This window comes from Mus caroli, chromosome 8 (genome assembly GCF_900094665.2).
Source record: "Mus caroli chromosome 8, CAROLI_EIJ_v1.1, whole genome shotgun sequence".
In the NCBI taxonomy this organism is placed as follows: Eukaryota; Metazoa; Chordata; class Mammalia; order Rodentia; family Muridae; genus Mus; species Mus caroli.
Genome location: NC_034577.1, coordinates 112,746,682 through 112,773,722, shown reverse-complemented (window position 1 = coordinate 112,773,722; position 27,041 = coordinate 112,746,682). Strand labels below are relative to the sequence as shown.

General features: G+C 51.6%; 2 protein-coding genes across 5 annotated transcripts in view; one reads left to right on the top strand and one right to left on the bottom strand.

Moving 5' to 3' along the window:
• Positions 1-14,124, top strand: part of Zcchc14 (zinc finger CCHC-type containing 14) — a 50,587-nt gene extending 36,463 nt beyond the window's left edge. For 2 of the 4 annotated variants that reach the window (XM_021169821.2, XM_029480464.1), the window contains exons 4-13: positions 1,564-1,635; positions 2,727-2,836; positions 3,620-3,714; positions 3,801-3,855; positions 4,263-4,545; positions 5,968-6,059; positions 6,558-6,688; positions 7,378-7,518; positions 7,601-9,061; positions 10,515-14,124. In XM_021169821.2, coding sequence (XP_021025480.1) covers positions 1,564-1,635; positions 2,727-2,836; positions 3,620-3,714; positions 3,801-3,855; positions 4,263-4,545; positions 5,968-6,059; positions 6,558-6,688; positions 7,378-7,518; positions 7,601-9,061; positions 10,515-10,570 — 2,496 coding nt within the window. In that variant the 3' untranslated portion in view covers positions 10,571-14,124. The remainder of the gene's footprint in view (positions 1-1,563; positions 1,636-2,726; positions 2,837-3,619; positions 3,715-3,800; positions 3,856-4,262; positions 4,546-5,967; positions 6,060-6,557; positions 6,689-7,377; positions 7,519-7,600; positions 9,062-10,514) is intronic. The other 2 variants (XR_003837398.1, XM_029480463.1) reach the window with 2 other exon arrangements.
• A 684-nt stretch (positions 14,125-14,808) lies between these two features.
• Positions 14,809-22,635, bottom strand: Map1lc3b (microtubule associated protein 1 light chain 3 beta). Its single transcript, XM_021169817.2, has 4 exons — positions 22,511-22,635; positions 19,129-19,184; positions 16,778-16,884; positions 14,809-16,284 (listed from the first exon to the last, which is right to left on the bottom strand). Exons 1-4 carry the CDS (start codon positions 22,548-22,550, stop codon positions 16,110-16,112), a joined length of 378 nt encoding a protein of 125 aa, XP_021025476.1. The 5' UTR covers positions 22,551-22,635; the 3' UTR covers positions 14,809-16,109.
• Between the last annotated feature and the right edge of the window lie 4,406 nt (positions 22,636-27,041).

Below are 27,041 nucleotides of genomic sequence, written 5' to 3'. Positions count from 1 at the left end.
TCATCCCTCCTGCAGTGCCCGTGCCTCATCCCTCCTGCAGTGCCCGTGCCTCATCCCTCCTGCAGTGCCCGTGCCTCATCCCTCCTGCAGTGCCCATGCTTCATCCCTCCTGCAGTGCCCGCTGGTGGAGCGGCAAGGGGTGGGTTCCTGGAGGCAGATGGCAGATGCCGGCTCTGAGTAGATGAGTGCTGCATACAGGTGTATTAATCTCCCTGCCGATGTAGTGGCCTGTCTTCCTCCTACTCCTGTGTTGAGTGGAGGGCGAGTGAGGTGAGGCCAGAACAGCACTGGGCCCTGCCTGGCCAAAGTTGGGCAACTTGGAAGTTAATCCCAGTGGGTCTCTGGGACTGGCCTGGGACTCTCTGAGTCTGTGTTCGGCTGCAGTGAGGTCCAGAAAACACACACAGGCACAGCTGTGTTGTGGCAGGGGACCCTGGAACACACACAGGCACAACCGTGCTATGGCAGGGTTGGAGTGCTGCTTTCAGCATGGCTGTCCTGTTGCCCTTGTTTGCCTGTGGGCTTCATGCTTTCCTTGGGTTCGATGCACCCTGTGGGATGGATGTAGAAGAAAAGACTTCTGCTAGAAACAGGTTGCCAGCTGTCTACTTTGGGTGACTCAAGTTTTTACCTCAAATCTGGACTGTCAGGGTGGATGTGGGCCACACTTAGGGATTGTTAGAGGACAAGTCACACTGAGGTGTCTGCCTACCAAGGGCATACAAGTCAGGATGGAAGCCATTCTTCTGGCAGCAGCTAACTCAGACTGGAGTTGCCCCACCTGTGAAGTCACTGGGCCTCTCCATTTGCTGTGGCTCTCTCAGGTCAGGGGTGGAGGTCTCAGGAATACAGGGAAGGAATTGGATACCAGACTAAATGTGATCTGTCCCTTTTGGGCAGTGACTTATGGCTTTTAGGCAGAAGTTGTGTTTTTTATCTCCCAGTCAGCCTATTCCTCAAGTCTTCTGTGCCTGCCTTTCTAAGTGAATACTGGTTTTTTGCACAGACCACTCCCCTCCCCCAAGTAAACTCACACACACACACATACACACACACACACACACCAGCTTCATTCAGGCTGCATAGCACTGCTGTGAGCCTAGGTATGCTGCAGTCAGAAGAGACAGGAGAGCCCAGCCAGTGCTGAAGAGTGTGCTGGCCGCAGAGCTATGGCTTACAGCAGTGCCAGGCCCACAAGCGTGTACAGCTTCTGCCATCAAACCCTGATCACCTCCCAGAGGCTGAGGGCCCAGGTTCTTATGAAGCCACAGCACCCGTATGGCACAAACACCTGCTTCCAGATGGAGAGGCGGGTTTCTGTGACTTGGTGCTGTGTCCAGCATCACATGCACTATGAAGAGGAAAAAAAACATGCTTAGCGCCCAGATGGCAGGCAGCATCCTTAGGAGTGACCCCTGTAGTCTAGTGACTCAGCGGTACGTGAATGCACTTGAGTGTGAGTGAACCCCTTTCCCAGGCAGCAGTTACCAGCAATGAGCCCTGGACAGTTAGACTATGAGTGTGTGGCGTCTGATTTGTAAGACTTGTTTATTTGTTTTTAAGGTCTTATGGTCTGATTCTTCAATAACATCAGTAACTAAGTCTTCCTCAGAAGTGACTGAATTTATTTCAAAGGTAAGGTGATTAAGGCCTCTCTAGCAGTGACATCATTGGTGTCTGTCCTTCTGCTAGCCATGACAGTCTGCAGAGAGGCTCTGGGATCACAAGCATGAGCCTCCTTTATATGTCTCCTTGTGACACTGGCAGTTGGCTTCCTGACCTGTATTTTCTCATGTCTTTGCGGTGTTTATCGAATCTTAGGCATTATCTTAGGCGGGCTGTAGACACTTGAGGAAATATATCTATAGCGGGAACTCATCCCCCCCCCCCCCAGGCCAGCAGTGAGGTCCTTGGGTCAGTCTAGGCAGGCACAGCTGGCTCTGGGACATCTTTGATGGGCTGCTATCTCCTGGGTCTTAAGCTGCCGGGAGTATTGGAGGGCTATTCAGAGCCTTGCTTAATACGCAGCTCTCACAGTGCCCATGCACTGAGGCAGAGGACGCCTTCTGATTTGTGCACTCTCTCAGATGGTCGCCAGCTCCCATTGTCTGGCGCTAGACTTTTGGTAAGGGTAAGAGTAGGGTTCTCCACTCTCCTGTCCTGCTCCTGGTCCTAGACACAGGGCTGTCATGCCTGGGCTTCGTCAGAACCCCAGCCTTTCCTGGTGAGATAAGCCCTGCACCCATGAGGGTTTCCTGTCCTTGCTCCCAGGCCAGGAGATGCTTTCTCTTCTCCTCCAGAGCACGGCCTGCCTGGGAAGCTGGGGCCTCTTTTATATACACTGGGCAAGGAGTAGTCAGTCTGTGCCCAGGTGCTCCTGCCACCCTTGATGGCTCCGCCTCTGTATAACGGCCATGTGTGGAATACACCCATCTTACCCTATCTGTGCTGACCATGACATGGAATCGAAGAGTCTGTGTGTCTCTTGGAGGCCTGGTTCCTGTTTAGGTTGTGGTCAGGACCTGGCCCTGTGGCTCACATTGTGTTAGACTGAGGGAAAGTTGAGCAGATCGTGGGGCTTGGCTTGCCTGTGGTGGGACGGGTGTCTTGCATGCATGCAGAACCACAGGAGCTGGAAAGGTCCGGACTGTCCACTGCAGGTGTTGCGGAGGCAGGCTGCTTCCGTTGCCGCCGCAGACACTCACCTTCCTTGTCGTGTCTTTCAGTTATCCCAGCTCTGCCCTGAAGAGAACTTGGACAAACTCATTCCTTGCTTGGCTGGCCCAGATTCCTTCTATGTGGATCGTAACCATGTTGATTTGGAAGCAGGCCTAAGGTAAATAAGGCTCTTGGCCAGGTGGCTGTGGCTGTTCTGGTGTGGGCTTGTCCCTTGTCTCCAGCACTATGCGTTGTGAGGGTTTGAAGTACGTGGACAACCTTAGAGTAAGGTGAGGATGAGGCGAAGGAATCAAGTGTTGTACCTGTTGTGGAGCCTTGCTCCCTGGGATGGAAGCCGTCAGCTGTGCTGAGCGGTTAAACGCTTTTCTGTGTCGGAGTGAAGATAGGCAGGCTTCCTGAGTCATCACCGGCTCCAACACAGTGGTGCATGCTGTGCTCAGACTCACTGGGTCTGTTTTGTTAGGGTTTTTGGTTTGTTTTGAGACTGAGGAAGGCCTTGCATTTGTAATCCTGCTTCTATCTCCCAAGGGCTGGACTCCCAGGTGTGCTCACTACACACAGTTTATGTGGTGTTAGGGATGGAACCGAGGGCTTTGTGCACGCTGGATAAACATTATACTACCCAAGCCACAGCCATGGCCTCGGCTGCTTCTCTAGTGTGTGAGAAAGCACAGTGTCTGGGCTCTGACACCAATGTTTTCTGTTGTGACTTGGTTCCAGCAGACTTGGGGACTCTAGGGGTCCAGTGCTTGTGTCACAGCTCTTGGAGAGCTCGAGTCTTTCCCTTGCAGACGGACTTGAGAGGAACTGGACAAGTGGAGTGAAAGCCAGAAGCGTCGGCTGGGGAGGAGGTTTTCAGTTCTCCCGATGTCAGCTGGTTTGGTTTGTTTCTTGGGCGTCATTTCAGTGCTGACAAGCTGCTGTGTTTGTTGCTCCGCAGGTTCTTGGCTTCAGCCCCTTCTCACACGCTGAAGCACGACCACGTTAGGAAGTTCTTCAGTTCTTCATCTCCCTCCCAACAGCTCCAGAGTCCGAGTAAGTTTGTGAAATGGTTAAGGAGTGACTAAAGTTACGTGACCATTGTCTGCAAGTTTCTGTGATTCTTTTCTTCTCCTTTGTAGGTCCTGGCAACTCCTCCCTTCCTAAAGTGGGTGCCATGATGGGTGTGTCTGGAAGGTTAGTGGCCCTCGTTAGCCAGGGTGCTCAGCAGCACTCCTGTGTGTGGGCAGCTGCTCTTGGAGCTGCTTGGCTCACAGCTCAGATAGTGCCAGGAGAGGGGTTGGGTGGAAGGAGCCCAGTTGATGGTCTTCTCATTGCTGGGTAGCTTGTTTGAACTCATGATCTACGGGTACCATTTTGTTCCTTCAAAGTGAGAGAACCAGGTAGCTCAGTTGAATCTCTGGTGCACACAAAACACACAGCAAACAGGCACAGGAATGTCCCTGTGGGCACTGTGCTGTGGGGAGGGACGTTGTGGCGGTGGTCGTAGCGCAGGACCCCAGGTGTGCTGTGAGCTGAGCACCAGATGCGAGCATGGCATACCTCTAAGCTCCTGGTGCCACTCACTGTCCCCTGTCCTTCAGGCCCGTGTGTGGCGTGGCCGGCATCCCATCCTCACAGAGCAGCACCCAGCACCATCTGCAGCACTCGGCCAGCACATCTGCCTCCCTGCCCCACTGCTCCCACACAGGGGGCACAGGCTCAGCGCTGGCATACCGGACCCAAGTGGACAACTCGCCTACCATCCTTATGCCCTCCAGTCTGCAGACCCCTCAGCCCCAGGAGCAGAATGGGATTTTAGACTGGCTTAGGAAGCTGCGCTTGCACAAGTATTACCCTGTCTTTAAACAGCTCACCATGGAGAAGGTATGTTGGCTACTCAGAGGATCACACAAGGGGCTTGGTGTTCCTCTAGTAGCCTGTGCCCTGTCCTCATTCCTAGAGGGGCCAAGTAAGGCTTTTAGACGCCATAACATGGAAGAGCTTGGGTGGTGACCATATGGCTTGGTGTCAGAGGGGACCAGAATTTCACTCCCAGCCTGCAGTCAAAGCAAGACTTTATATAGCTTTTAATAGCTTTATATAGCTTGGAGATGTTTAGGGTCTTGACAAACCAGGAACTCTATGACTTGAAATGGCTCCATCCCTCAAGGTGCGATAGGCCAAAGGTCATTCAGATACCGTTTGCTCCTCTTTAAAGCACCTCCAGTACAGCTCATGTCTCAGTGTGGCCAGCTTACAGGGACACAAGCAAGTGGGGCTCAGATAACCAATTGATGCATTTAATGGTCGGACCTGAGGTCATGGAAGAACTGGCCTGCTCAGAGAGCCATGTTTTAGTGGACAGCTTTGACTAGGAATACTTGTTGGCATTTTCTAAGCCTCAGTGCCTAAACCAAGGGATTCCTGCACAAAGGTATTTGAAGTCTCCCCCTGCTGGACAGGATGACTCTTAACAGCTCCGCCTATCTAAAACTCCACTTGTTTGTTAAACCTGGAGATGGAGCTTTGTAGCCATTGGGAAGTGCTTGCGATGCCACTGCTCAGGACCATAAATATTAACGACAAGAGATTTTTTTCCTACCATTTGTCATAATGAGTTTGCACTTTCTACTCAGTATTATGGTGAGGGGACTGAGTCCCGCAGCTGGCTGTAATGTGGTAAGCCAGATGTATGGCCAGTTGTTACGGGGTGTCAGGCCTGTGAGTTCACCATTTCATCTGGGTAATTCTGCCTTTCTGGATTTCTTGGGTCCTCACCAAATTGCTAAAGGTGATTTTCTGGGGGAAAAAAAAAATCTTCCAGGTCTTAAGCCAAGTAACTGTGCTCTGTTCCAGTGTGCAGAGGCTGGCGGACACCAAGTCTCCAGGGGCAGGGACAGCCTTCAACTGTAAATGTCTAGTAGTTAGAATTGCATCCCTTAATCCCAGCACTTGGGAGGCAGAGGCAGGAGGATTTCTGAGTTCGAGGCCAGCCTGGTCTACAGAGTGAGTTCCAGGACAGCCAGGGCTACACAGAGAAACCCTGTCTCGAAAAACCAAAAAAAAGAAAAAAAGAAAAGAAAGAAAGAAAAAAGAACTGGACCCCTGCCTAGTGACTGGGCTGCAGGGTGCCTGTCAGCTGTCCTGTGAGGTGCAGAGAGAGGCCACAGCTTCTGAGAACTGTGGGAAGCGGTGTCATGTCCTTGCTTTTGTGTGCTGTCCCTTTGATCTGTTCCCCTCTGAGACCCCATGAGCTTCAGAGTCCTGGTGGTCATCTCAGTAACTGTCTTGTTTCTCCTCTGCAAGTTCCTGAGCCTCACGGAAGAAGACCTGAATAAATTTGAGTCCCTCACCATGGGAGCAAAGAAGAAACTCAAGACTCAGCTGGAGCTCGAGAAGTAAGCGTGCTGTCAATCATCTAATGCATGCTGGGAGGAGGTGCACACCTTCAATCCCAGCACTCAGGAGGCACATCTCGTGTTTGAGGCCAGCCTGGTTTACAGAATGAGTTTTAGGACAGCCTGGACAGAGAAAACCTGTCTCGAAAAACCAAAAAAGAAAGAAAAGGAAAGAAGGAAGGAATTCTCTGTGGTGTGCTTTGCTGGGTGTGGCCACAGTGCACTCCTAGTGCTCAGGCCAGAGCTTGGGGGGTTGAGTTTGAGGTAGCTTGGGCTACATAGTGAGACTGTCTCAAAACACCAAATAGACATGGAATGAACTATACTCATTTTAATTTCTCATGTGCCAAGCAGTGTTAGAACCTGCAGGTTTTTAAATGCCGGTGTCCGGGTTACTTTATTTTTTACCCAGTTCTCAGGGGGCATTCAGCACCACAAGGGTAGCTCTGGCCTCTGAAACCTTCTGGGAGACTCATGCACTATGCTTGTCATTCACAGGGAGAAGTCAGAGAGACGGTGCCTCAACTCCTCGGCCCCATCCTTGGTCACCAGCAGCGGAGTGGCTCGAGTCACCCCCACCAGCCACGTGGGGCCTGTGCAGCCTGGGCGTAGTAGCAGCCACGCTTCAGGTGTGTGAGGCCTTGTGTCCAGATGTGTGGTGGGTATACAGCTGTGGTATAGTGGGGTTTTGACTTTAGAAGAATTTAGAATTCCCAATCACTCTTGTTTTATATTTACAGGTTTTAAAAGATAATTTATGACGCAATAGTGTCTAGTACAGGCAAGTAACTGTACAGAAGGCCTTGGGTGCCAGACACTAGGGCCTGGCCTAAGGTTATTTGGGCAGCAGTGTTAGATCCTGAATGCTTATGCTCCCGTCCCGTCCCGCATGAGCTCGCCCATCCTGCAGGAAGCACTGAGCTCTGCTCTGCTCGTCCTCAAAACAAGTAGTGCAGTGCAGACTGGGAAGGAACCAGTGTGCACCAGACAGTGCTGTGGGGCTGGAGAGGTGGCTTGGTGGTTAAGAGCACTGGCTGCTCTTCCAGGGTCAATTCCCAGCACCCATATGGCAGTTCACACCTACCCCTAACTCCAGTTCCAAGGGATCCAGTACCCTCGCACAGACATAAATGCAGGAAAAACAAATGTATTTGAAATAAAAGTAAATTAAAAAAGAAGTACCCTCTTTGACGTCACCTGACAATAAGACCTTGAGTGCTTGCTGCAGTTTTCAGATTCTTGAAGCTTGGTCTGACTTTGGCTAGGCCTTGCTTCCTAGCGTCCACACGGTGCTGACCTCTGCCTGCCTTCTCCACAGAGCTGCGGGTGGAGGTGGAGCCGCCGGCTCACCAGCTGCCCCGAGAGGGCAGCTCCTCTGAGTACTCCAGCTCCTCCTCCAGCCCCATGGGTGTGCAGGTTCGCGAGGAGAGCTCAGACAGCGCCGAGGAGAGCGACAGACGTAAGATCCCTGTGCTGGGGCCTGGGGCCTACCCCACCCACCGAGCCTGCAGTACCCTGCTAACAGTCTTCCCCGTCCTCAGGTGTGGACATCCATGTCGAGGGGACTGAGAAGGAGAAGCCCGTGATGCTGCTGGCTCACTTTCCGTCCAGCTCTGCTAGACCCACGGCCCAGGTTCTGCCTGTGCAGAACGAGACTGGCTCCAGCCCCGCCGCTCATCACCCTCTACCCCCGCAGCTCATGCCTGCAGCCTCCCACCTGGCGCCTGTCCGCATGCTGAACTCCGTGCACAAGTCAGACAGGGGTGGAGCGGACGTGAAGCTCCTCTCGTCGTCTGTCCACTCCCTTCTGTCTCTGGAGGAAAGGAACAAGGGGCCTGGTCCTAGAAGTGGCACGAAGGTGGACAAGAGCTTTGGTGGCGCTGTGCTGGACCCGCTGCCCTCGGCAGCACCCCATCAGCCAGGGCAGGGCCTCTCGGGCCTCGTAGAGAACAACTCGGTGTCACCTACCGTCTCCTTTGGTCCCCGGGCCAAAGTTGTGCATGCAGCCACACTGGACAGGGTGCTGAAGACAGCACAGCAGCCAGCCTTGACTGTAGAGAGCAGCTCAGCTACCACAGGGACACCGAGCACCGTCCTGCATGTGGCCCGGCCACCCATCAAGCTGCTGCTGGCTTCCTCTGTGCCCGCGGATGCTGCCATCACTGGGCAGACTTCTTGTCCCAACAACGGGCAGATCAGCGTGCCCCCTGCAATAATGAACCCCCGGACTGCTCTGTACACAGCCAACACCAAAGTTGCCTTCTCTGCGGTGAGCAGTGTGCCTGTGGGCCCACTGCAGGGCAGCTTCTGCGCCAATAGCAACACTGCCTCCCCCAGCAGCCACCCCTCCACTTCTTTTGCGAGCATGGCCACTCTACCCAGTTGCCCAGCCCCCAGCTCCAGCCCCGCCCTCTCTTCTGTCCCCGAAAGCAGCTTCTACAGTGGCGGTGCTGGCAGCAGCTCCCCGGGAAACATTCCTGCCTCAAGCCAGAGCCACCACCATCACCACCACCATCAGCAGCCCCCCGCACCTCCCCAGCCTGCACCGCCCCCACCTGGCTGCATTGTCTGCACGTCCTGTGGGTGTAGCGGCAGCTGTGGCTCCAACGGCCTGACGGTCAGCTACGCCAACTACTTCCAGCACCCGTTCTCGGGGCCGTCCGTGCTCACCTTCCCTTTCCTGCCCTTCAGTCCCATGTGTGGCAATGGCTATGTCAGTACCCAGCAGTATGGTGGTGGCTCTGCCTTCCCTGTGGTACATACACCCTACAATGGCAGTGTGACTCCAGACCCCGTCCTAGGTGGGCAGTCCACGTTTGCAGTGCCACCCATGCAGAACTTCATGGCTGGGACGGCGGGGGTGTACCAAGCCCAAGGCCTGGTGGGCAGCACCAATGGCTCCAGTCACAAAAAGAGTGGGAATCTGTCCTGTTACAACTGTGGGGCCACTGGCCACCGAGCCCAGGACTGCAAGCAGCCGTCCATGGACTTCAACCGGCAAGGTAAACAGGTCAGGGCGAGCCACATCCTCCTTGCTCTGTGGCTTGTGGCTCCTGAGAGAAGAAAGCAGGAAACTTGATTTGTTTTGTTTTTTAAAATGATTTTTATTCACACAGTTTTTAAAAAGACATTTATTTATTTTATATATGTGAATACATTGTGTAGCTGTCTTCAGACACACCAGAAGAGAGTATCAGATCCCATTACAGATGGTTGTGAGCCACCGTGTGGTTGCTGGGAATTGAACTCAGGACCCCTGGAAGAACAGTCAGTGCTCTTAACCGCTGAACCATCTCTCCAGCCCCAATAAACTTGTTTTTAAAGGCAACTTATTTAAAGAAACCCAGGTTAAGTTCCTGTACCTGTGTTGGGCCATTCACAACTACCTGTGGTTTTAGATCTAGGGAATCCACTGCCCTCTCCTGGCCCTCTGCACACACACACACACATCCACCTACCCACCTTAAAACAAGAACCCCAGGCCCTGTGCACACACACACACACACACACACATCCACCTACCCACCTTAAAACAAGAACCCCAGGCCCTCTGCACACACACACACATCCACCTACCCACCTTAAAACAAGAACCCCAGGCCCTGTGCACACACACACACATCCACCTGCCCACCTTAAAACACGAACCCCAGATGCTCTTTATCCAAACAGAAGAAGCTGGGTGCAGCCAGCGCTTGCTGCCACCTCCTGGAAGATCTGTAACACTTACGGATTTAGCCATGAGATAAGGAATCCCTAGCTAGCATAGCCCCCTCTGCTGGTCTGTCCGTTGAGTGCAGCTGTGTGCCTGTGTCGGGCTGTGTCCTGCTGACTGACCGGCTGCTGCTTCCTTCCCAGCGTTTATTTCCTGTAGTTTGTGTTACCAAATGGAAATGTCTACTATATGATGCCAGGTTTATTCTTTTGTTTTATTGTCTGGTCTCAGCCTCCAGAATGCTGGGATGATTAACACATGTCACACACCAGGTTCACCATGGTTAGGACAGTTGGTCCCACTCTGCCCAGCTCTGGGTTCCCAGCACCTCCATCTCTGGTTGTGCAGTTTCCCATTGATCCTCACCACCTGCAGAGCTTTTGAAGCCCAGTCAGTATCTGTGGCCCGAGAATGCAGTCGTGGTGCAGGTTGCTGCATCTCTTCCCAGTGCCGGCCTGCATCTGCTCGGTCCAGGCCCTCCCTGCCCCTGTGTGTTGCCAGCTTGAGTGTGAGGTCCATGCCCAGAGAAAGATTCAAGGCACTGAGAGGTGGTCAGTGGCGCTCTGTCGGTCACTTCCCCCAGAAGGTCTCGCACCCGTGGCATGCGGCTGTGCAAGGGTGTGGTCAGTCCTGAGTGGCATCTCAGAGCAGGTGGGCGGTGTGTGCACTTTTGTGATTGACTCAGGCTTCACCCTCTTCTCTCTTTCTCTCTCTCTCTTTCTCTCTCTCGTTCTCTCCAGGAACTTTTAGGTTGAAATACGCCCCTCCAGCAGAAAGTCTGGACTCCACGGACTGATCCTTTTTTTTTTTTTTTGGCAACAGAACATTTTATTAAGCCATGAAAAATCACATAGAGAACTGAAGTCAAGTTGCTGTGGAGCCATGGAGACCTAAGGAAAACCACAGAGAGCTGAAGTCGAGTGGCTGTGGAGCTTAATATTTTTCACCCAAAGGTGCTTTACCTCACTGTACTGGAGAGAGAGTCTAGTGTGCACGTTCGTCAAACTCGATTTCAGTGCCAAATTCCTAGTCTTGGAGCTTGGTCCAAGGATTGCCTAGTGGACAGCGCTATGGCATATCGTGGCCGTCATACCATTGCTGCAGGTGAAGACCTGTCTCCTGAACATCGGTGGTCCTTCTAGGCTCACGTAATTCCAGGGCAGCTATGCACGACCTGAGTCAAGACTGCAGGTCGGAGTTCTCTCAAGTCCCCCAGTCGGATCCAGGACCCCTCTCTGGGCTAGGAAGCGCCCGCTGGATTTTGCTGTTTCCTAAAGTAGGAGCCTCCTCCTCTCTGGCTTCTTTGAGGATTGCACTACCTGACGCAGGCCTCTGCAGTCTGGGAGGCAGACTCTGCTGGGACCCGACAATGTAGGGGACTCCCATCAGTGGGCATTGGAGTTGGCACCAGCAGGCTGCTCCGCCAAATACACCCCGAAATCGATCACAGGGTGTTCTGTAGACACTTGGAGCAGTTCCAGGTTTTTAATATTTTTTTCTGTAAACAAATTTACACTATATTAGAAAATAAGGCATAGCTCACTCTCGACAACTTCATTTCTAAGGGTCCAAGTCCCAGGGAGTCCATTACCGACTGAGGCTGGAGACCACCCCTCCCGCTGGAGGCTTTGAGCCTGCTCTCTCCAAACAAGAACCAACTCTTGAAGACTGGGGGACGACTCGGCTTTGTGAGTTGGCTGTGACTGACGTGCCTCATTCTTCAGGAAGCTGGCAAGCTGTTGTGTCTCAAATGGCTTCCCCAGGACCCCAGCCCCAGAGCTCACTGCTGATGGATTCACACTTGACACAGATATCCAGCAGTAATGCAGAACTGTGATTCATGAACAAAAGACTGGAAACTGTCAGCTTCTTTTGTATTAGGCTGTGTGTTGATTGTTAATTCCGTTAAAATTGCCTGGGAAACTTCAGTAGAGAGATGCAACTCCTAGAAACCGCTCACCAGTTGCTCACCAGTTGCAGTCCAGACCAGGGGTGGGGGCGGGTCCTCACTCCTCAGCACACCACAGCGGAGGCATAAGGGACTTAGACCTCCCTCCGAGGCTAAAGGGAATTCTATGCTCAAAGAACATTATAATGCTAAAGCCTTCGGTATTAGAAAATCGATGGTAATATCCTGCCAAGGATTTTCCAGCCTCCTACTCATGGAGAAGAAAAATCATAGTCCTTAAACATTCTTCAGACGGGACAATCACCCTCATACAGAATTAGTGTAAATCACAAAATACCCTAGAACTGGAGGCGTTGCGATATAAGGCTTCATATTCTAAGATGGGCTTTCTGTCTGTGGAGACCCACGGAAGGCTTGAGTGTTGTGGATTCTATGCAATGCAGGATCGGGAGGAGGCTGCTGTTCTGTCCATGGCACACAGTATCACATCTGTTCTGAGGGGATGTGATGAGGCGTTAGGGGATGCTCTGTTGATCTCTCACTCAGAAACACTACAAACGTCAATACAAGAACTGACACAACTTTGCCTTAAAGAGCACCAGACTGGGATTGGTCGTATTGTTAATAAGGAAGACTTAGAGTGTTCACTGATGTTTACGATTTTAATATTTCTGAAGGCCATCACCGTGGCCTGGGTATGTGCTGAAAGCCAAACTTTTAAATTTTTTGGTTTTTTTAAACAAAGAAATATTTTAAATAAATCCTATTTCAACACAGAAGTTGTTGAAAACTGTCTCATAGCAAAAGAAAAAAATCATATTTAAGTTTTCTGTTTTGTGGTCAGTATAGGGAATGGAAGTGTCTTACAGCTGTTGACCTGGAAGACAGCAGTCTGCTGTGGCAACACCCACGCTACCTTGTGGCGGTCAGCCGAGGGGAGCGAGCTCCAGCACCATCTCGGCTGTCCAGGCTGCAGAAGTCTGTGTCTGGAAGCCGCCGGCTGCCTTTGGAAGAGCTGTGTGGCATGGCATTTCTGTGAAGCCGACCGGCCAGCGAGGATGAACGGACCATGGCAGCCTAGAAGCACAGGTGGATGTTGGCAGGTGGGGCTCGCCGACCCGAGAGCCTGGAGTCAGCCTGGCCAGCAGGCACTTCCTCAGCAGATGTCATTGTCACACACCTGACAGACCAGCCCTTTCCCGTCATTTCTCTAAAACTGCTCAGTCAGATGGCAGTGGTGCCCAAGTGGGCTGGCCCAGGACTCCATCGTCAGATTCCAATCCTGTGTTAACATCTCAGGGTGCAGAGGGGGATTCAGATAGGAAGGCGGCCACAACGCTGGAACCAACAGCTCTGTGACCTATTTGTTGTAGCAAAATACTCCTTTTTCTACTTTCCTTTGTCGTTTTTATTTCATGGTCAATAGTGAAAATTAGGAAGTGTTTTAATGCTGAGAACTCCTCTAACTGCTGCCGGGCAGGCACCGAGGGACAGGAGCGAGCGCTCACAGTGGAGACAGTTGCTCCTGAGCTATGGTTGGGTGTCAGGAAACCAGTGGCATGATTATCTCCAAAGATGACAGCAGCTGGCCTCTCAGTACAGCACTCAGCAGTTTCCGTGTGGAACTCAGATGAGGCTTCCAGAAGTTTCTGCAGGTCAGCCTGGCTTGTACCACACGCCGTGCACGTGTGCCATGACAGTCCCATGAGGACAGCCCGCCTCTCTCCGTCCCTGCTGTTTGGTCTGATGTGCTAGTTTTACATCCAGCTAATGGGCAACATTACTTACCGAAGTCTTAAAAGGTTGCAGGGCCTTGGGCTGTCTGTTGAGCCTCATCCCCAAGGACAGGCTTGGGGAACTTGAGGAGGGACAGCCATCCTCTCCAAAATGCAGGTGACGCCTATAGAGCAAATCGGGTGGCCCAAAAAATCAGTCCAGGGATGTGATTGCTAACCCTTCCCCGGGGTTTCACTGAGAATGTAGGCACCTGTAGTCAACACTAGGCAATATGTCAGGAACCACATACTGTACTGGCAGGCCCAGGCCGGCGCACTGCTCTGCCACAAGGGGGCAGTAACCCAGCCTTCAGCACAGGTCAGTTCCGGAGCACACAGAGGGGTTGGTACCAAGACTGAACCCTTCATAGATTCTATTGGGCATATTTTCTTTTTAGGAATGAAGGACAATTCTCCCATTTTTGAGCCATTCTTTTGTCAATTATACAAAATTGCATGTAACTTTATAAATATTTTTAAAAGATATAGTTTTGTAAATATTTAATATTCTGCTAATTTGATTTTGAATTGTAAATGTCAAGTATTCTGTTTTTGGGGTTTTTATGTTTTATTATACTTTGTTAAAAAGGACAAATTGTACATTTTTAGACTGTTTTTATGAGTAAATTTAATGTACGGAAAATAAAAATTAAAAAAAAATCTCAACATGTTCACCATTCTCAGATTTTTTTTGTGGGGGGTGAGGTTCAAGACGGTTTCTCTGTATAGCCCTGGCTGTCCTGGAACTCACTTTGTAGACCAGGCTGGCCTCGATCAAACTCAGAAATCCACCTGCCTCTGCCTCCCGAGTGCTGGGATTAAAGGCGTGCGCCACCAAGCCCGGCCATTCTCAGATCTTTTGTCATTTGTGACTGTCAAAGTTCTCAGCTTTAAACATTGTTACATCGGACTCTAGGATATCATCTGCCCCTGCCCTTTCCAGGATGGGGACCTGCTGACAACACTGCCGGACCCCAAAGGTGCCTACCACCCAGAGCAGCGTCCGGGCTGCCCAGAGGAGACTGCAGCAGCTTTGCAGAGCCTGCCTGCGGTTTGCTCTAAGCTGAAGTTGGTTACAATGTTCTCCCAAGTGCCAGCAGCTGTCCACATGAGTAAATCTTTTGGTGTGTGTGTTACTGGCAAGGTCACTGTGTGTTCCCACAGCACCAGCAGGTACTTGATAGCTGGCAGGTCAGTCAGCAATCCAGAGAATTTAAAAACAGGAGCTGGTGGCAAGGTGTCAACCAAGGAAAGGTTACCGCCCCTCCCCTCCCCTCCCCTCCCCAGCAAGAGCAGCCTGGGTATATTACAGAGCTCAGTTCCCACGATGACAATGAGACAGCACTCAGGACAGGTTCAGTTGTGCCTTTATTGACTTAGTGCATCAGAGTGTACAGGTGTCCTATAATGGAGGCCGCCCTCTGAGCAGCATCTTTAAAGCAGTATTACAGGAATCCTTACTGATCGCACCATAGTTATAAAAACCAGGGACATAATGACGTACACAACCTACACAAGACAGAGCAGTGAGAATTTACAGTGTAAAATAACATTGAGGGTTAGCAAAGACAGCTGCATGCAGGGAAGGTGGGTGCCTTTGGGGAGCTAGGTGGGAGGTGGCTATGCTGGCTTCAGGCCATGACAGCAGGCAGCTCTGAGATCCTCAGACCACGAGTGAGTGAGTGAGTGACCAGGGATGGCCTGGTGTCACAGCGGGCCACATGCAGGAAGCAGAGGCTAGCTTTAGCTGAAGTGGCATGCCTATCAAGAGCATGTCTCCTGTTGCTGTTGTCCTCACAGCTGACATGTATGTACTGACATGAAATGGGGAAATCCCAACAGCTGTCAGAACCGCCTTCACAAAGACAGTGACACACCAACAAAGAGCTGTGAGCCAAGTCCAGAGCATTGGACTTGCAGTCTACCNCTTGACAACTACATCCTAAGGCCAGCACTGTACACCTGCTTGCTCTCCCTGAAGCAGGCATGGACTAGACAGAATTCAAACCAGGAGAGAAACATTTAGCTCTGCAGTCTCTTAAGCTGGGTCAGCAACCCCTGGACAAGCCGAGACCTGGCCTCAGCAGAGGTGCGTGTGGTAACATCTAGACAGCAGTGGGAGCACGTCCCTGCACTGCTGGGTGAAAGGGTGTGGCTGGGGTCAGGACCAGGACCCGGCTTAGAGCTATATCCTACAACACCAGACCTGTTTAGGGCAAAGCCAGAGCCCTCTGGGGGCCTCTGCTAGGCAACCTGGGCCTTTAGAGGGACTTCTCTCCTGAGTGGAAGCCCTTTTAGAGAAGGCAGCAGGTCCCAGGTAGAGACTGCCCCTGACACTGCTCTCTTCTGTTTTAAGTCCCTACTAGGGAGAAAAATGTCAAAATAACTTGATCTTTTTATTGGCAACTTATGATGCAAAAAGTATTTTATTTTTAAACTTCTAAAGTTTGAACACAAAATAGCCTAGTTTAGATGAGTTTCCAAGCTGAGTGCACTTGCATGGAGCTCAGTTTCTGGCTGATGAACAGTTCCTAATACCCTATGTGGGTGCCTACGTTCTCATCTGTGGGTGGTGAGCCATCCAGCGTCCGCTGGCAACATCCCTTTTTGCCTTGGTAAGGGCTTAACAACCATTAGGCGTTGTTGTAGTCTTACACAGCCATTGCTGTCCCGAATGTCTCCTGCGAGGCATAAACCATGTACAGGAAGCCGTCTTCATCTCTCTCACTCTCGTACACTTCGGAGATGGGCGTGGACACACTCACCATGCTGTGCCCATTCACCAGGAGGAAGAAGGCTTGGTTAGCATTGAGCTGCAAGCGCCGTCTGTGGAGAGAAGATAGCAAGACTCACTGAGGTCTGCATACTGTGTACAGAACTTAGGGGCTCCCAAAAGCCCACAGATCAGCAAAACCAAGCATGCCCACAGCCCACAGCGATGACTGGGATCAGGGACTGACATCCACAGCCTATATCTGATCACAGCCTTCCAGTTGCTGCAGCTGTGAGTTCACATCATCTTAAACTCCCCACTGTGCAGCGTTCCAAACAGTTTGCTAGGTGGGGAGAAGCTCAGACTGGGCCCAGCAGCAATCCACTGGGCCTAGCAAACTTTACAGAGTCATCTCCCAGTAGGTATGACAACCCTTTGGTCCCTCTGGTGTGAGCACGTTCCCAGCTGACCTGAGGTCACAAAGCTGAGACCGGGCACCGACTTACAGGGCATGAAAGCAGCAGGAAGGACCTGAGGCTGGCACCGAGATGGTTAAAGGAGAAGCATCACGCAAGGAAACAGGGAAGGAAAGGGGTGGCCAGGTACCTAATTATCTTGATGAGCTCGCTCATGTTCACGTGATCAGGTACCAGGAACTTGGTCTTGTCCAGGACGGGCAGCTGCTTCTCCCCCTTGTATCGCTCTATAATCACCTGCAGAGAGAGGTCAACTCAGCAGCCCGCACACTGCTCCCCATGCTGAGCCCAGCACATCATGCCTACTGCAGCCTTCCTTTGCTTGCTCATAGCACTCCTGTGACCAGTGCTCAGTCACAGCTCTGCCACTGTCCCTAGCAAAACTGTGGCAAGGCCACCAGGCACCTCTGTTGTCTGAACTGTGATAGGATTAAAGATGCATGCCACACCCAACTACTGTTTCACACTGTGGCCGAGGGTGTCCCTAACTCTGCATTCTCCACCTACGTCAGCCTCCTATGCTAGAATTATAAATAGGAGCTTCACACCCAGCAACATATTCAGCCCAAGTTTTATGGACCGGGTGGTTGTGAGCTACCATGTGGGTGCTGGGAATCAAACTCAGGTCCTGTGAGAGCAACAATAGCTCTAAGCCACTGAGCCTCTCTGGCCCCAAAATAATTGAGAAATGTTAAAAGCAGCCTGGGTGCTAGAGAGATGGCTCAGTAGTTAAGAGCACTCACTGACTGCTCTTTCAGAGGTTCAGAGTTGAGTTCCCAACAACCACATGGTGACTCACAACCATCTGTAATGGGATCTGATGTCTTCTTCTGGCATGTCCGAAGATGACTACAACGTACTCATATATATAAAATCAATAAATGTCTTTAAAAAAAAAATATATATATATATATATACACACATACATACTAGCCTGGCATGGTGGTACATGCCTTTAATCCCAGCACTTGAAAGGCAGATCTGAGTTTGAGGCCAGCCTGGTCTACAAAGTGACTTTCAGGACAGCCAGGGCTACATAGTCAAACCCTACACCAATAAACAAATCTTAACCAAAATAAATGTTAAAGTACGTATGGATATAAGGGCACATATTTACAATCCCAGTATCTGGAGGCTCAGGAAGTGAACTGCTTTGAATTCAAGACTAACCTGGATGGGTCCAGCTTCAAACTCAAACCAAACCCAGAAAGTTGCTAGCACTGAGGGGCCGGAGACCCTCAGAACAGCACGGTTTCCAGGTGCCCGGACAACAGAAATCCATGCCCGGTCACAGCATGGCAGAGAGGGACACTGCCACGTGCTACTTCCAAAGGGAAAGTGCTTGCCTCCACACGTGGTGGCAAGTAAGGAGGTACCCACAGAGAATGCCAGCTCTGGGTGCCACACACCTGGGGCTTCGAGGCAGCCTCCATGAGAACAGAGCAGAGAAGGAGTACTCCTTCCTGCACAACACCAGAGCATGGGGACGTCCCTGCCACTTTTCCTACTTCACTGTCCTGAGATGGGCTGTAAGCAGGTCCCAGCCCCTTGTTAGGAAGCCACATAGTAACACTTCACATTTCACCCACTCCCTAACTTCTGCTTTATTCTCTAGTTTGGGAAGACAGATTGGCTGGTCTGAAAGAGGCCTCTGTCTTCAAGGTTTGCAGCCTGGAAGGACTGGGAGCCACCACTGTGGCCACCCTGTTCAACGAGCCCAGCTCTCTCTCGGCTCTTTCTGCAAAGATCCCATAGCTACTGTAGGAGCCACTGGCTGTGCTGAGACCACAGCTCACAGGAAGCCGTGTGCAAATCCTGGCAGGCTCAGGCAGCTGTGCTTCCTACAAGTAGGTCGGGCAAGCACTACAAAATGAAGGAAGGTTTCAGTCCAGGAAAAGCTACTCTCTGCTCGGCCCAGGAAGCACACTCCAGGAAGCCCCACCCCCAGGTGAGGACGGACTTGGATCTGTCCAGCCAGCTCAGAACAGCATGCCCACACACCCCCTCCCTGCAGCAAGAGTCTCAGCCCCTTCCCTTAACAATACGCCTCTTTTCAGAATGGAACAGGGCTGTGGGGAAAGTTGCACAGGGACACGCATGCAGGACACTGGGAAAGAGGTTTGATACCAGAGTCCCCCCATAACCTGGGGGCGAGCTGGAGAACAGCCATTTTAAGCAGTGGCCTGTCCATACCTCACTCTACATGCGGCTCTGTGTAAGGTCTAGAACGGGGGCACAGGTTATACAGGGTGCCGAGTACTTTCGTTCTTTCCAATAAAGCAGCCATGCCACCACTGACTAGCATAGGAGTCATCCTTATTTCCTTAGTGACAGCTGGAGTGCAGTTCAGTCAAGCCCCGGCCCCACAGAGAGAAGACACAAGGGTCTGGCCCTCCTGCCCCTTTCCCCTCTGCTCAGATCAGGGGGCCTGTGGTTATCCTGGGGCTCCTATGGGGTTAGAGGTCCCCTCGGAGAACCTACTGGGATCTTGGTGGGGTGCTGCTCCCGGATGAGCCGGACATCTTCCACTCTTTGTTCTGCAAGAAAGAGACACAGTGACATCAGGGGCAATGCTGCCAGGGACTGCTGGGACTGTCCTATGTGGAGGCAGTCAGTGGAGCTCACCAACATGGCCCAAGGGGTAAAGCCCTCCCTCGTTGCAAAGGGGCTGCTAATCCAGATGGACAGCCACACAGAACGGGGTACCTGTATAACCTGGGGGGCAGGGGCGTCTCTAGACCTCTTCCTTGACAACTTTTTTTTTTTTTTTTTTTTTTTTTAGTTTTTCAAGACAGGGTTTCTCTGTGTAGCCCTGGCTGTCCTGGAACTCACTCTGTAGACCAGGCTGCCCTTGAACTCAGATATCCGCCTGCCTCTGCCTCCCAAGTGCTGGGATTAAAGGTGTGTGCCACCACTGCCTGGCCCCTGGTAACTTCTATCATCACTGTTGAGTGCTTTTTGTGATAGGCTGTCGGGTACCATAGCCTGGCCTGGAGCTCAGGTAGCTAAGATGACCTTGAACTCCCTGCTGTGCCGGGGACTTCTTTGTACCAAGCTCTCTGCACTGCAGGGGGCAAGCAGCTGGCCACCCTGGCGCCTTTCTCTACTCTGAAGCACTGGCTGAGCCCTCCGCCCCACTTCTCCATCACCCCACAGATGGGATGGGGCCATCTATACACAGGGCTCCCTGCCCCTTCCCAGAGGAACCCTCTATTGCACGTCTGCCGACCACCCCGGGGTTTAGTCACTGCACTGATTTCATTCTAACAAGCAGCCACTTACACACCTGGCACACTCTACGCTTCTGGCCTTCAGAGATGGCTCAGCAGTTCAGAGCAGCTTCTCCCCAGGAGGCCCCAGGCTCAGCTCCCACCACCCACAGCTGCTCGGTCATCTATAACTCCCTTTTCTGACATCTATGGGCACAAGGCATGCACATGGTGCAGACATGTATGTAGGCAAATGAGCCATACAGATAAAATGGAAATGAAAAAGTTAAGCGCACAGCACCTAAAACCCAGCTCGGCAAGCTCTAAGCCAGCTTGAGCTACAGAACAAAACTTGCCAGGCTGTGGTAGCACATGCCTTTATTTAATCCCAGCACTGCAGGCGGATCCCTATCGGAGTTGGGAGGCCAGCCTGATCAGGGCTACATAGAGAAACCCTGTCTCAAGAAACAAACAAACAGCCAGGCACAATGGCACACCTTCAATCCCAGCATTCAGGGGGCAGATGCGAAGATCTCGAGTTCAAGGCCAGCCCGAGCCACACAATGCGACCCTGTTTAAATCAAACAACCAATCACTGACAGCAGAAACCCCTAGCCTTCATTGAGATGGGAGCAGGGCCAGAGATCTAAGGGCAGAAATGGCTAAAGCTGGTAAGAGGAGACTCGCTCGCAGGGCTCCACCACAACTATAAAGGGAAAGACAGGAATAGTTATCTTTACTAAAGCGAACAAGGGCCCTAACTGAAGGCCTAGAGGACCTGCCCAGCCCTGGCGCCTGCAGGGCCAGGGAACTAGGAGGCAACCTGCAAGAGCTGAGACACTTTTTAAGCAGACAGCTGTGCAGAGGCCAATAGCCTGTACTGAAGACTGGCTCTCTAACTGTAATGACTATTCATCTAGTCTGTCTACACAGGCTTGGGCCCAGCAACCAGAGACAGCTTCAGCATCTCCTCTTCTAACAAGCACCCCCACCCCCGGGCTTGTATATACAGAAGATGACTAATGACCAAATAAAAACATGGCAGGCAACATGGCAGGCACCCGCTCAAGTGACCCAGCAAGGCCTAAACCTGGGCTCCTTTCCTTCAACCTCTGGAAACCAGGAGTGCAGAGAGCAGACATGCTGAGAGCTCACAGCTCAAGTCTAAAGATGTACTGTCTCCACTAGTACTCTGGAAGAACAAACGCCACCCCCAGCCCTGAGTGACAGCTTGAATTCCTGAAGCCACCTAGGTGTGTTGTTTGAGAGGGAGGGTCTCACTGCCTGATCTCCAAGGCTGGGACTAAAGGCGTGGATCACCACCCCTGGAAGCAGCGATGCCTTCACAGGGATAGGAATCTGGCTCTCCCCGGGGCTATTTATTTAGGCTAAGCAAACAAGCTTTCCTGAGGATACACACCCAGATCCCTGGAGTTTAGGATCGTTTTGGGGGGGTGGGGGTGGGGAAGCAAACACTGGATCACCCCAGAAAAACTCAGTGGAACCACTTGAGAAGCCTGAAGTCACGTGATCAGTTCCAAACTTGGGAAATTGGGCGCGTCCTTCTAAGAATCTGCAAGCCTACACGGGCCTCCTGGCTGCCACAGTCTCCTTCCTTATAGCACTGGGGATGATCGCTACTTACTGGAAGCTACTTACTGGAAGTGTAAGAATTTATGACAGAAAGCTAATGGGACTCTGCCACTAGGCGGACCCTGAGCTTCACCGCCTTAGGCCCCACCCAGGTGTTTCAGCTACAAAGGGTCGGTTTGGGGTGAGCCCTACCTACATCCATCCACCCCAATAAACATCCCCGCAGTCTGGATAGTGGAAACTCCAGAGCTCCAACCTAAATCCCTCCAAACTCACTGGAAAAGGAGCAAGACCGGTCCTGGCCTCTCCTCAAAGGGGCCGGCTTCGAACATCTGTGTGGGAAACCTCTCAACTGTCTGTCAGTGCCCACCAGTTTAGGTCCAATATAAAGTCAAAAAGCAAAGGAAAGCCGCAGCAATCGGATGCCCGCGCTTTCTTTAGAATAGTTGGGTTAGGGAGAGAGGGAAGGCAATCTAGAGAAAAACAATCGCAAGCCAGATGGAGCTTCGGAGAGATTACCCCCGGCCACTCTGGGGACCCGCGTCCGAGCTAATGTTTGTGCACGCCTCATTTTTCCCCACCCACACTCCTTTCTTGAGGGCTGTTCCAGAATAACTTAAGATCAGTACAAGCAAACAAAACAAAACAGCTGTTAAGTTTCCGTTATAAGACAAAGGCCACCTCCCTCCCCCACACACACACACACATATCCCCAAGAGGGCTTCGGGTGCAGAGGCGGCTGGGTGCTGCTCCGAGGCTTGCGGGGCGCCCGGACCTGGGGCCCACGAAGGACACAGCCAAGCGCGCAGAGCCTGCGGTACCCTACGCCACCTGGTCGGACCTCCAGTCCCGCAGGGGACGCCGAGCCCACCGGCGACCGACGGCCAAGGCGACGCTGAGCGCCCGAGCTACCCCGGAGACGGAATCCCCCGAGACCAAAATCCCACTGGCCCCGCCGCTCCGGGCCCCGCCGGGTCTCGGCCCCGCAAGACAACACCGGCGTCCGGGCATCCAGCACCCCCGGCACCCGGATCTCCCACCCCCGGGCCCGCGGGGCTCACCAAAGCTCCGGCGCTGCTTGAAGGTCTTCTCGGACGGCATGGCGCACGGGGGTCCAGAGTCAGACGATCTGACTCCGGCGACGATCACTTCCCTTGTGTGTGTCTCAGCCCGCAGCCGAGTCAGGTGACTCGCGGCGCGTCACCGAGGGTGGGGCCGAGGGCGGCCCCCAAGAGCCGCCATGACAGGCGTGGCGGAAGCTCGGCGGCGCGCGAGCGTGCACGCGCCCAAGCCATGCGCCTGCGCCTACGCCAGCTATGCTGGGCGCTCGCTGGGCACATGCTGGGCGAGCGTGGGTCGGGCGCTGGTGCGGTGGAGTCCTGCAGACTTCATTCCCTTTCAGTCCTTGCATGACCAAGCTGGTGTTCCATTGTCCGCCCCCTTGCCGCTGTATTTGATATTCCTTAATTCTACCCCCCCCCAAAAAAAAAACCCAAATAACAAAAAACTGACTTGTGGTTTTGCCTGCTAAATCTTTACGATTATGGAGACGTCTGGAGACTTATGGTTGGATCTGATCTTGTGGATCTTCCCCTGCGAGTCTTGTGCTGCCATAAACACAAGTATTTACTCCTAAGTCGAAGTCGCAGAGAAGCAAGGTCTTAGGGACTACAGACTTGTCACTGGAGGGCAAGATCAATGACTTGTTCCAGCAAAAGGAAAGAGGATGATAACACCTGCTGTGCAACCTGTCAACTCTCCCTTCCCATAAAAGCCCTTTTATGTGTCTGAGCTTGCTGAGCATGGAATTTGAGGGGCATGGCTCACCTAGTCTTTCCAGAGTGCTAGCCCATGTGTGCCCTCATTTCCTTACCACCACCTATCACGTTTTTGGTTTTTTTAGATTTTTTTTTTTTGGTTGGTGAGCAATCAGACTGTGTCCAGGAACTGCAGCAGAGGCCTGATCCCGACGGGATCCACCTTGGAAAGCCGCAGAGCACAGTTCTGTCCGGAGACCTTTATCTCAGCCGTCCCTTCTCGGACAGATCCTTCTACCTCAGGTGACCCCTGGGTGGCTTTATCACAGGCGTGTCCTCACTTTGACTCCTGCTGAGCCTGGGCCTGCCCACTCAGACAGCTATAGCTGATTACAGGCAAGGACAGGTTTCAGTCTCATCAGGCCAGGCCAATGGTCAGTCAGCCATGGTTTAGCACTTTCTCTGGGCCTCAAGCTACCTCCTATCTTCAGTTTGTAGGAGCAGTGACAGACAGATCTAGAGTTCTAACCAACAGTGTGGAGCAGCCACCCTACCGCCACCCCACCCCCAGTGATGCCACATCTGAGGCAGCCTTGTGACCCTGCAGACCTACCACCTGACACTGTTCTATCCCTACCGCCCAGACTTCCTCCTTTAAATGGAAATAACCTTCTTCAAGTGCTGTTTGTCCAAGGGATCTTCTACATCTATGTGACCGGGAAAAGTTGAAAACACGTTACTGAGTGAAACCCCGAGGGCTGGTTACTTTCCTTTGTTTGCTTGCTTTGCATTGTTAATTGCCTGAAGGTTGTTGTTTTGTATGAAGCTTCTGGTCTGAGGTGCAAGAGACCAGGCTAAAAGTCAAAGTGGAAGCCAGATCTGGTGTCACAAGGCATGTCATCCTAGCACACTGGAGACTGAAGCAGGATTATCAGAAGTTCAAGGCCAAGTGGGACGCGGTGCCTAGGCCTTTATCTCAGTGTCCAGAAGGGAGATGCAGTCTGGTTTCTGTGAGTCTGAAATAGCCTGTTCTACACAACAAATTCCGACATTGTGAGAACCTGTCTCACAAGGAGGGAGGGGTGGCACACATGGGACTGGTGAGATGGTCCGGTGGTTAAGAACACTGGCTGCCAGAGAAACCCTGCCTTGAAAAACCAAAAACCAAAATAAAACAAAACAAACAAACAAACAAAACAAAACAACAACAACAAAAAACACTGGCTGCTCTAGTTGAGGACATGGATTTGGTTCTCAGACCCACATGGCAGCTCAGCTGTAACTCCAGCTCTGAGGGATCGAACATCCTCTTCTGGTCTCCTCAGGCAAGAGCACACACATGGTACATATATAAGCATACAGACAAACACTCATACACATGAAGACATGAAGTAAAAACCTTTAAAAAAAAAAAAAGCTGGGCATGGTGGTGCACACCTTTAATCCCAGCTCTCCGGAGGCAGAGGCAGGTGGATTTCTGAGTTCCAGGCCAGCCTGGTCTACAGAGTGAGTTCCAGGACAGCCAAGGATACACAGAGAAACCTTGTCTGGAAAAAAAAAAAAAAAGCCAACAAAGCAATAAAAATCCAAGGTCACCCTCAGCTACCTGATAACTCCCAAGTCCCTCCCTTTGAGATAGGGTCTCTCTGTGAATCCCTGACTGTCCTTGAACTCTCTCTGTAGACCAGAGCTGGAATTAAAAGTTTGAGCCACCACATCCACTGTAACCCTATCTCAAAAGATAAAAGAATGCGGTGGTGGTGCACGCCTTTAACCCCAGCACTTGGGAGGCAGAGGTGGGCAGATTTCTGAGTTTGAGGCCAGCCTGGTCTACAGAGTGAGTTCCAGGACAGCCAGGGCTACACAGAGAAACCCGGTCTGGGGGGAGGGGTGGAGAAAAAAAGAATGGAGTCACTCTAAAACTGCTACAAGCTGGGTGTAGTGGCCCAAGCCTTTAACCCAGCACCTGGGATGAAGGAGGCAGATCTGGCCTATATATAAGTTCCAGGACAGTCAGAGTTTTACAGTGAGACCCTACGTAACAAGTCTCTATCAAAACACCGCCCCCCCCCCCAAAAAAAAAAAAAAACAGACAGAACCAGGATTTGTAGAACCACCATCCCCAGCAGGCTCTTCAGCTAGCACAGAAGGCTCTAAGATAGTCTGATGTCAGTCAGTTTTGTTTTTTGATGTCAGTCAGTTTTGTTTTTTATTGTCCGTCCCTACTTGGGAAGGAAAGTGACTTTGGAATGACCTGGATAACGCTGTTGGCTTAGCATGGTGGTTTGCCCGTTTTTTGATGCTTTCTTCAGCCTTTCTCCTGTCAATAAAACCCACTTCCTGCACCTGGCTCAGGAAAACGCAGTCCTGGTGTGTGTGGGATGAACCTGTTGCCTGACCTCACAACAGAAAACAAAGCCAATTAAAAATGTCAGGGCCCCAGACATCCATCTGTGCAAGACTCGGGGTTTGGTCCCTAGAGGAACTAGAGGAAGTTATAGCTTTTTTCAAATTGTAGCTATATCCTATAACAACAATCAAAGGAGCTACTTACCTTTCCAGGTGTTTATGATAATAAACCTTACTTTGCTGACATTTTACCAACTGCTGCTGTGTAAGACTTTTGGTTTGTTTTGGCCGGGATTTGGCTTTAAGCCCAGCACTTGGGAGGCACAGGTAGGTGGATCTATGAATTCAAGTTCAGTCTGGTCTACCAAGTTCCAGGACAGTCAGGGAAACCCTGTTTGGTCAAACCAGAGAGACAGAGACACAGAGAGAAACGCGCTTTTTGTTTGTATTGCTGAACTGTACAAAATGCAGGAAAGGCAATGTTTGTGGAAGTGGGCAAAGGGAAGGAGGAGTCGTGTCTTCCCCCAAGCCACCCCAGAATCCCAGGCTTCCAAAGTCTTTTCATTCGAGAGCCTCCGGGCTGATGCGCAGAGCTGCACTTTTGTCTTGCAATGTTTGTCTACACCTTTGAAAGCCGCCCCAAGTTCTCATTGCAGTGTGAACCTAGAATCATATATCCCAACCATGCACCTTGAGAAGAAAACAAACCAAACATGGGGGCGGGTGGGGTTTGGGTGGGGGTCAACGGTGCTTTACAAGGCTCACCTACCCTCTGGGGAAAAGGCTCTTTTTTTTTTTTTTTTCTTCCGGTTTTTCGAGTCACTTCGGAGATCCCAGTCACCAGATTGTTTGGTTTTTCTCTAGTTGCGCAAGACTTACTGATTCAGGGTCAGACACCCGCTAGGCAAGTAAGCCACCACGCTCAGTAGTGGGGTGCCTGCCAGTTTCCAAAAGACCCCGCGCTCCATCCCCAATCAAAACCCGAATGAAAGACGCACGATTTTTATGATACAGAGTATGGCTTATTTACATGTGTGATTTTCATCTGAATGTATTCCTGAGATAGTTCTCATACAGTAGAAAGAAGAGAACACAAGAGTTTCAATTGGTTTATTCTATTTACTCAGGGGATTTCTGGTGCTTTTAAACTTAGCTGCTAACTGGGCGTGGTGGGCACACCGTTAATCCCACCACTCTGGATGCAGATGCTGGACGGTTTCTGAGACTTCCTTGCCATCCCGGTCTACATAATGAGCCTTTGTCTAAAAAATAAGTAACAATAAAAACAAGCATATCGCTGGGCGTGGTGGCGCAAGCCTTTAATCCCAGCACTCGGGAGGCAGAGGCAGGTGGATTTCTGAGTTCGAGGCCAGCCTGGTCTACANAGTGAGTTCCAGGACAGCCAGGGCTACACAGAGAAACCCTGTCTCAAAAAACAAACAAACAAAAAACCCCAAGCATATCAACCAAACTGCTCATTCTTTAG

Bases quoted from the DNA above. Each gene is read 5' to 3' on its own strand.
- Map1lc3b (XM_021169817.2), bottom strand. From the start codon at position 22,550: ATGCCGTCCGAGAAGACCTTCAAGCAGCGCCGGAGCTTTG. The intron at 16,885-19,128 runs GTAGGTTCTCCG...CTCTCTCTGCAG, and splicing joins AGCACCCCACCAAGATCCCA to GTGATTATAGAGCGATACAA. The intron at 16,285-16,777 runs GTACCTGGCCAC...TTCTCTCCACAG, and splicing joins GAGCTCATCAAGATAATTAG to ACGGCGCTTGCAGCTCAATG.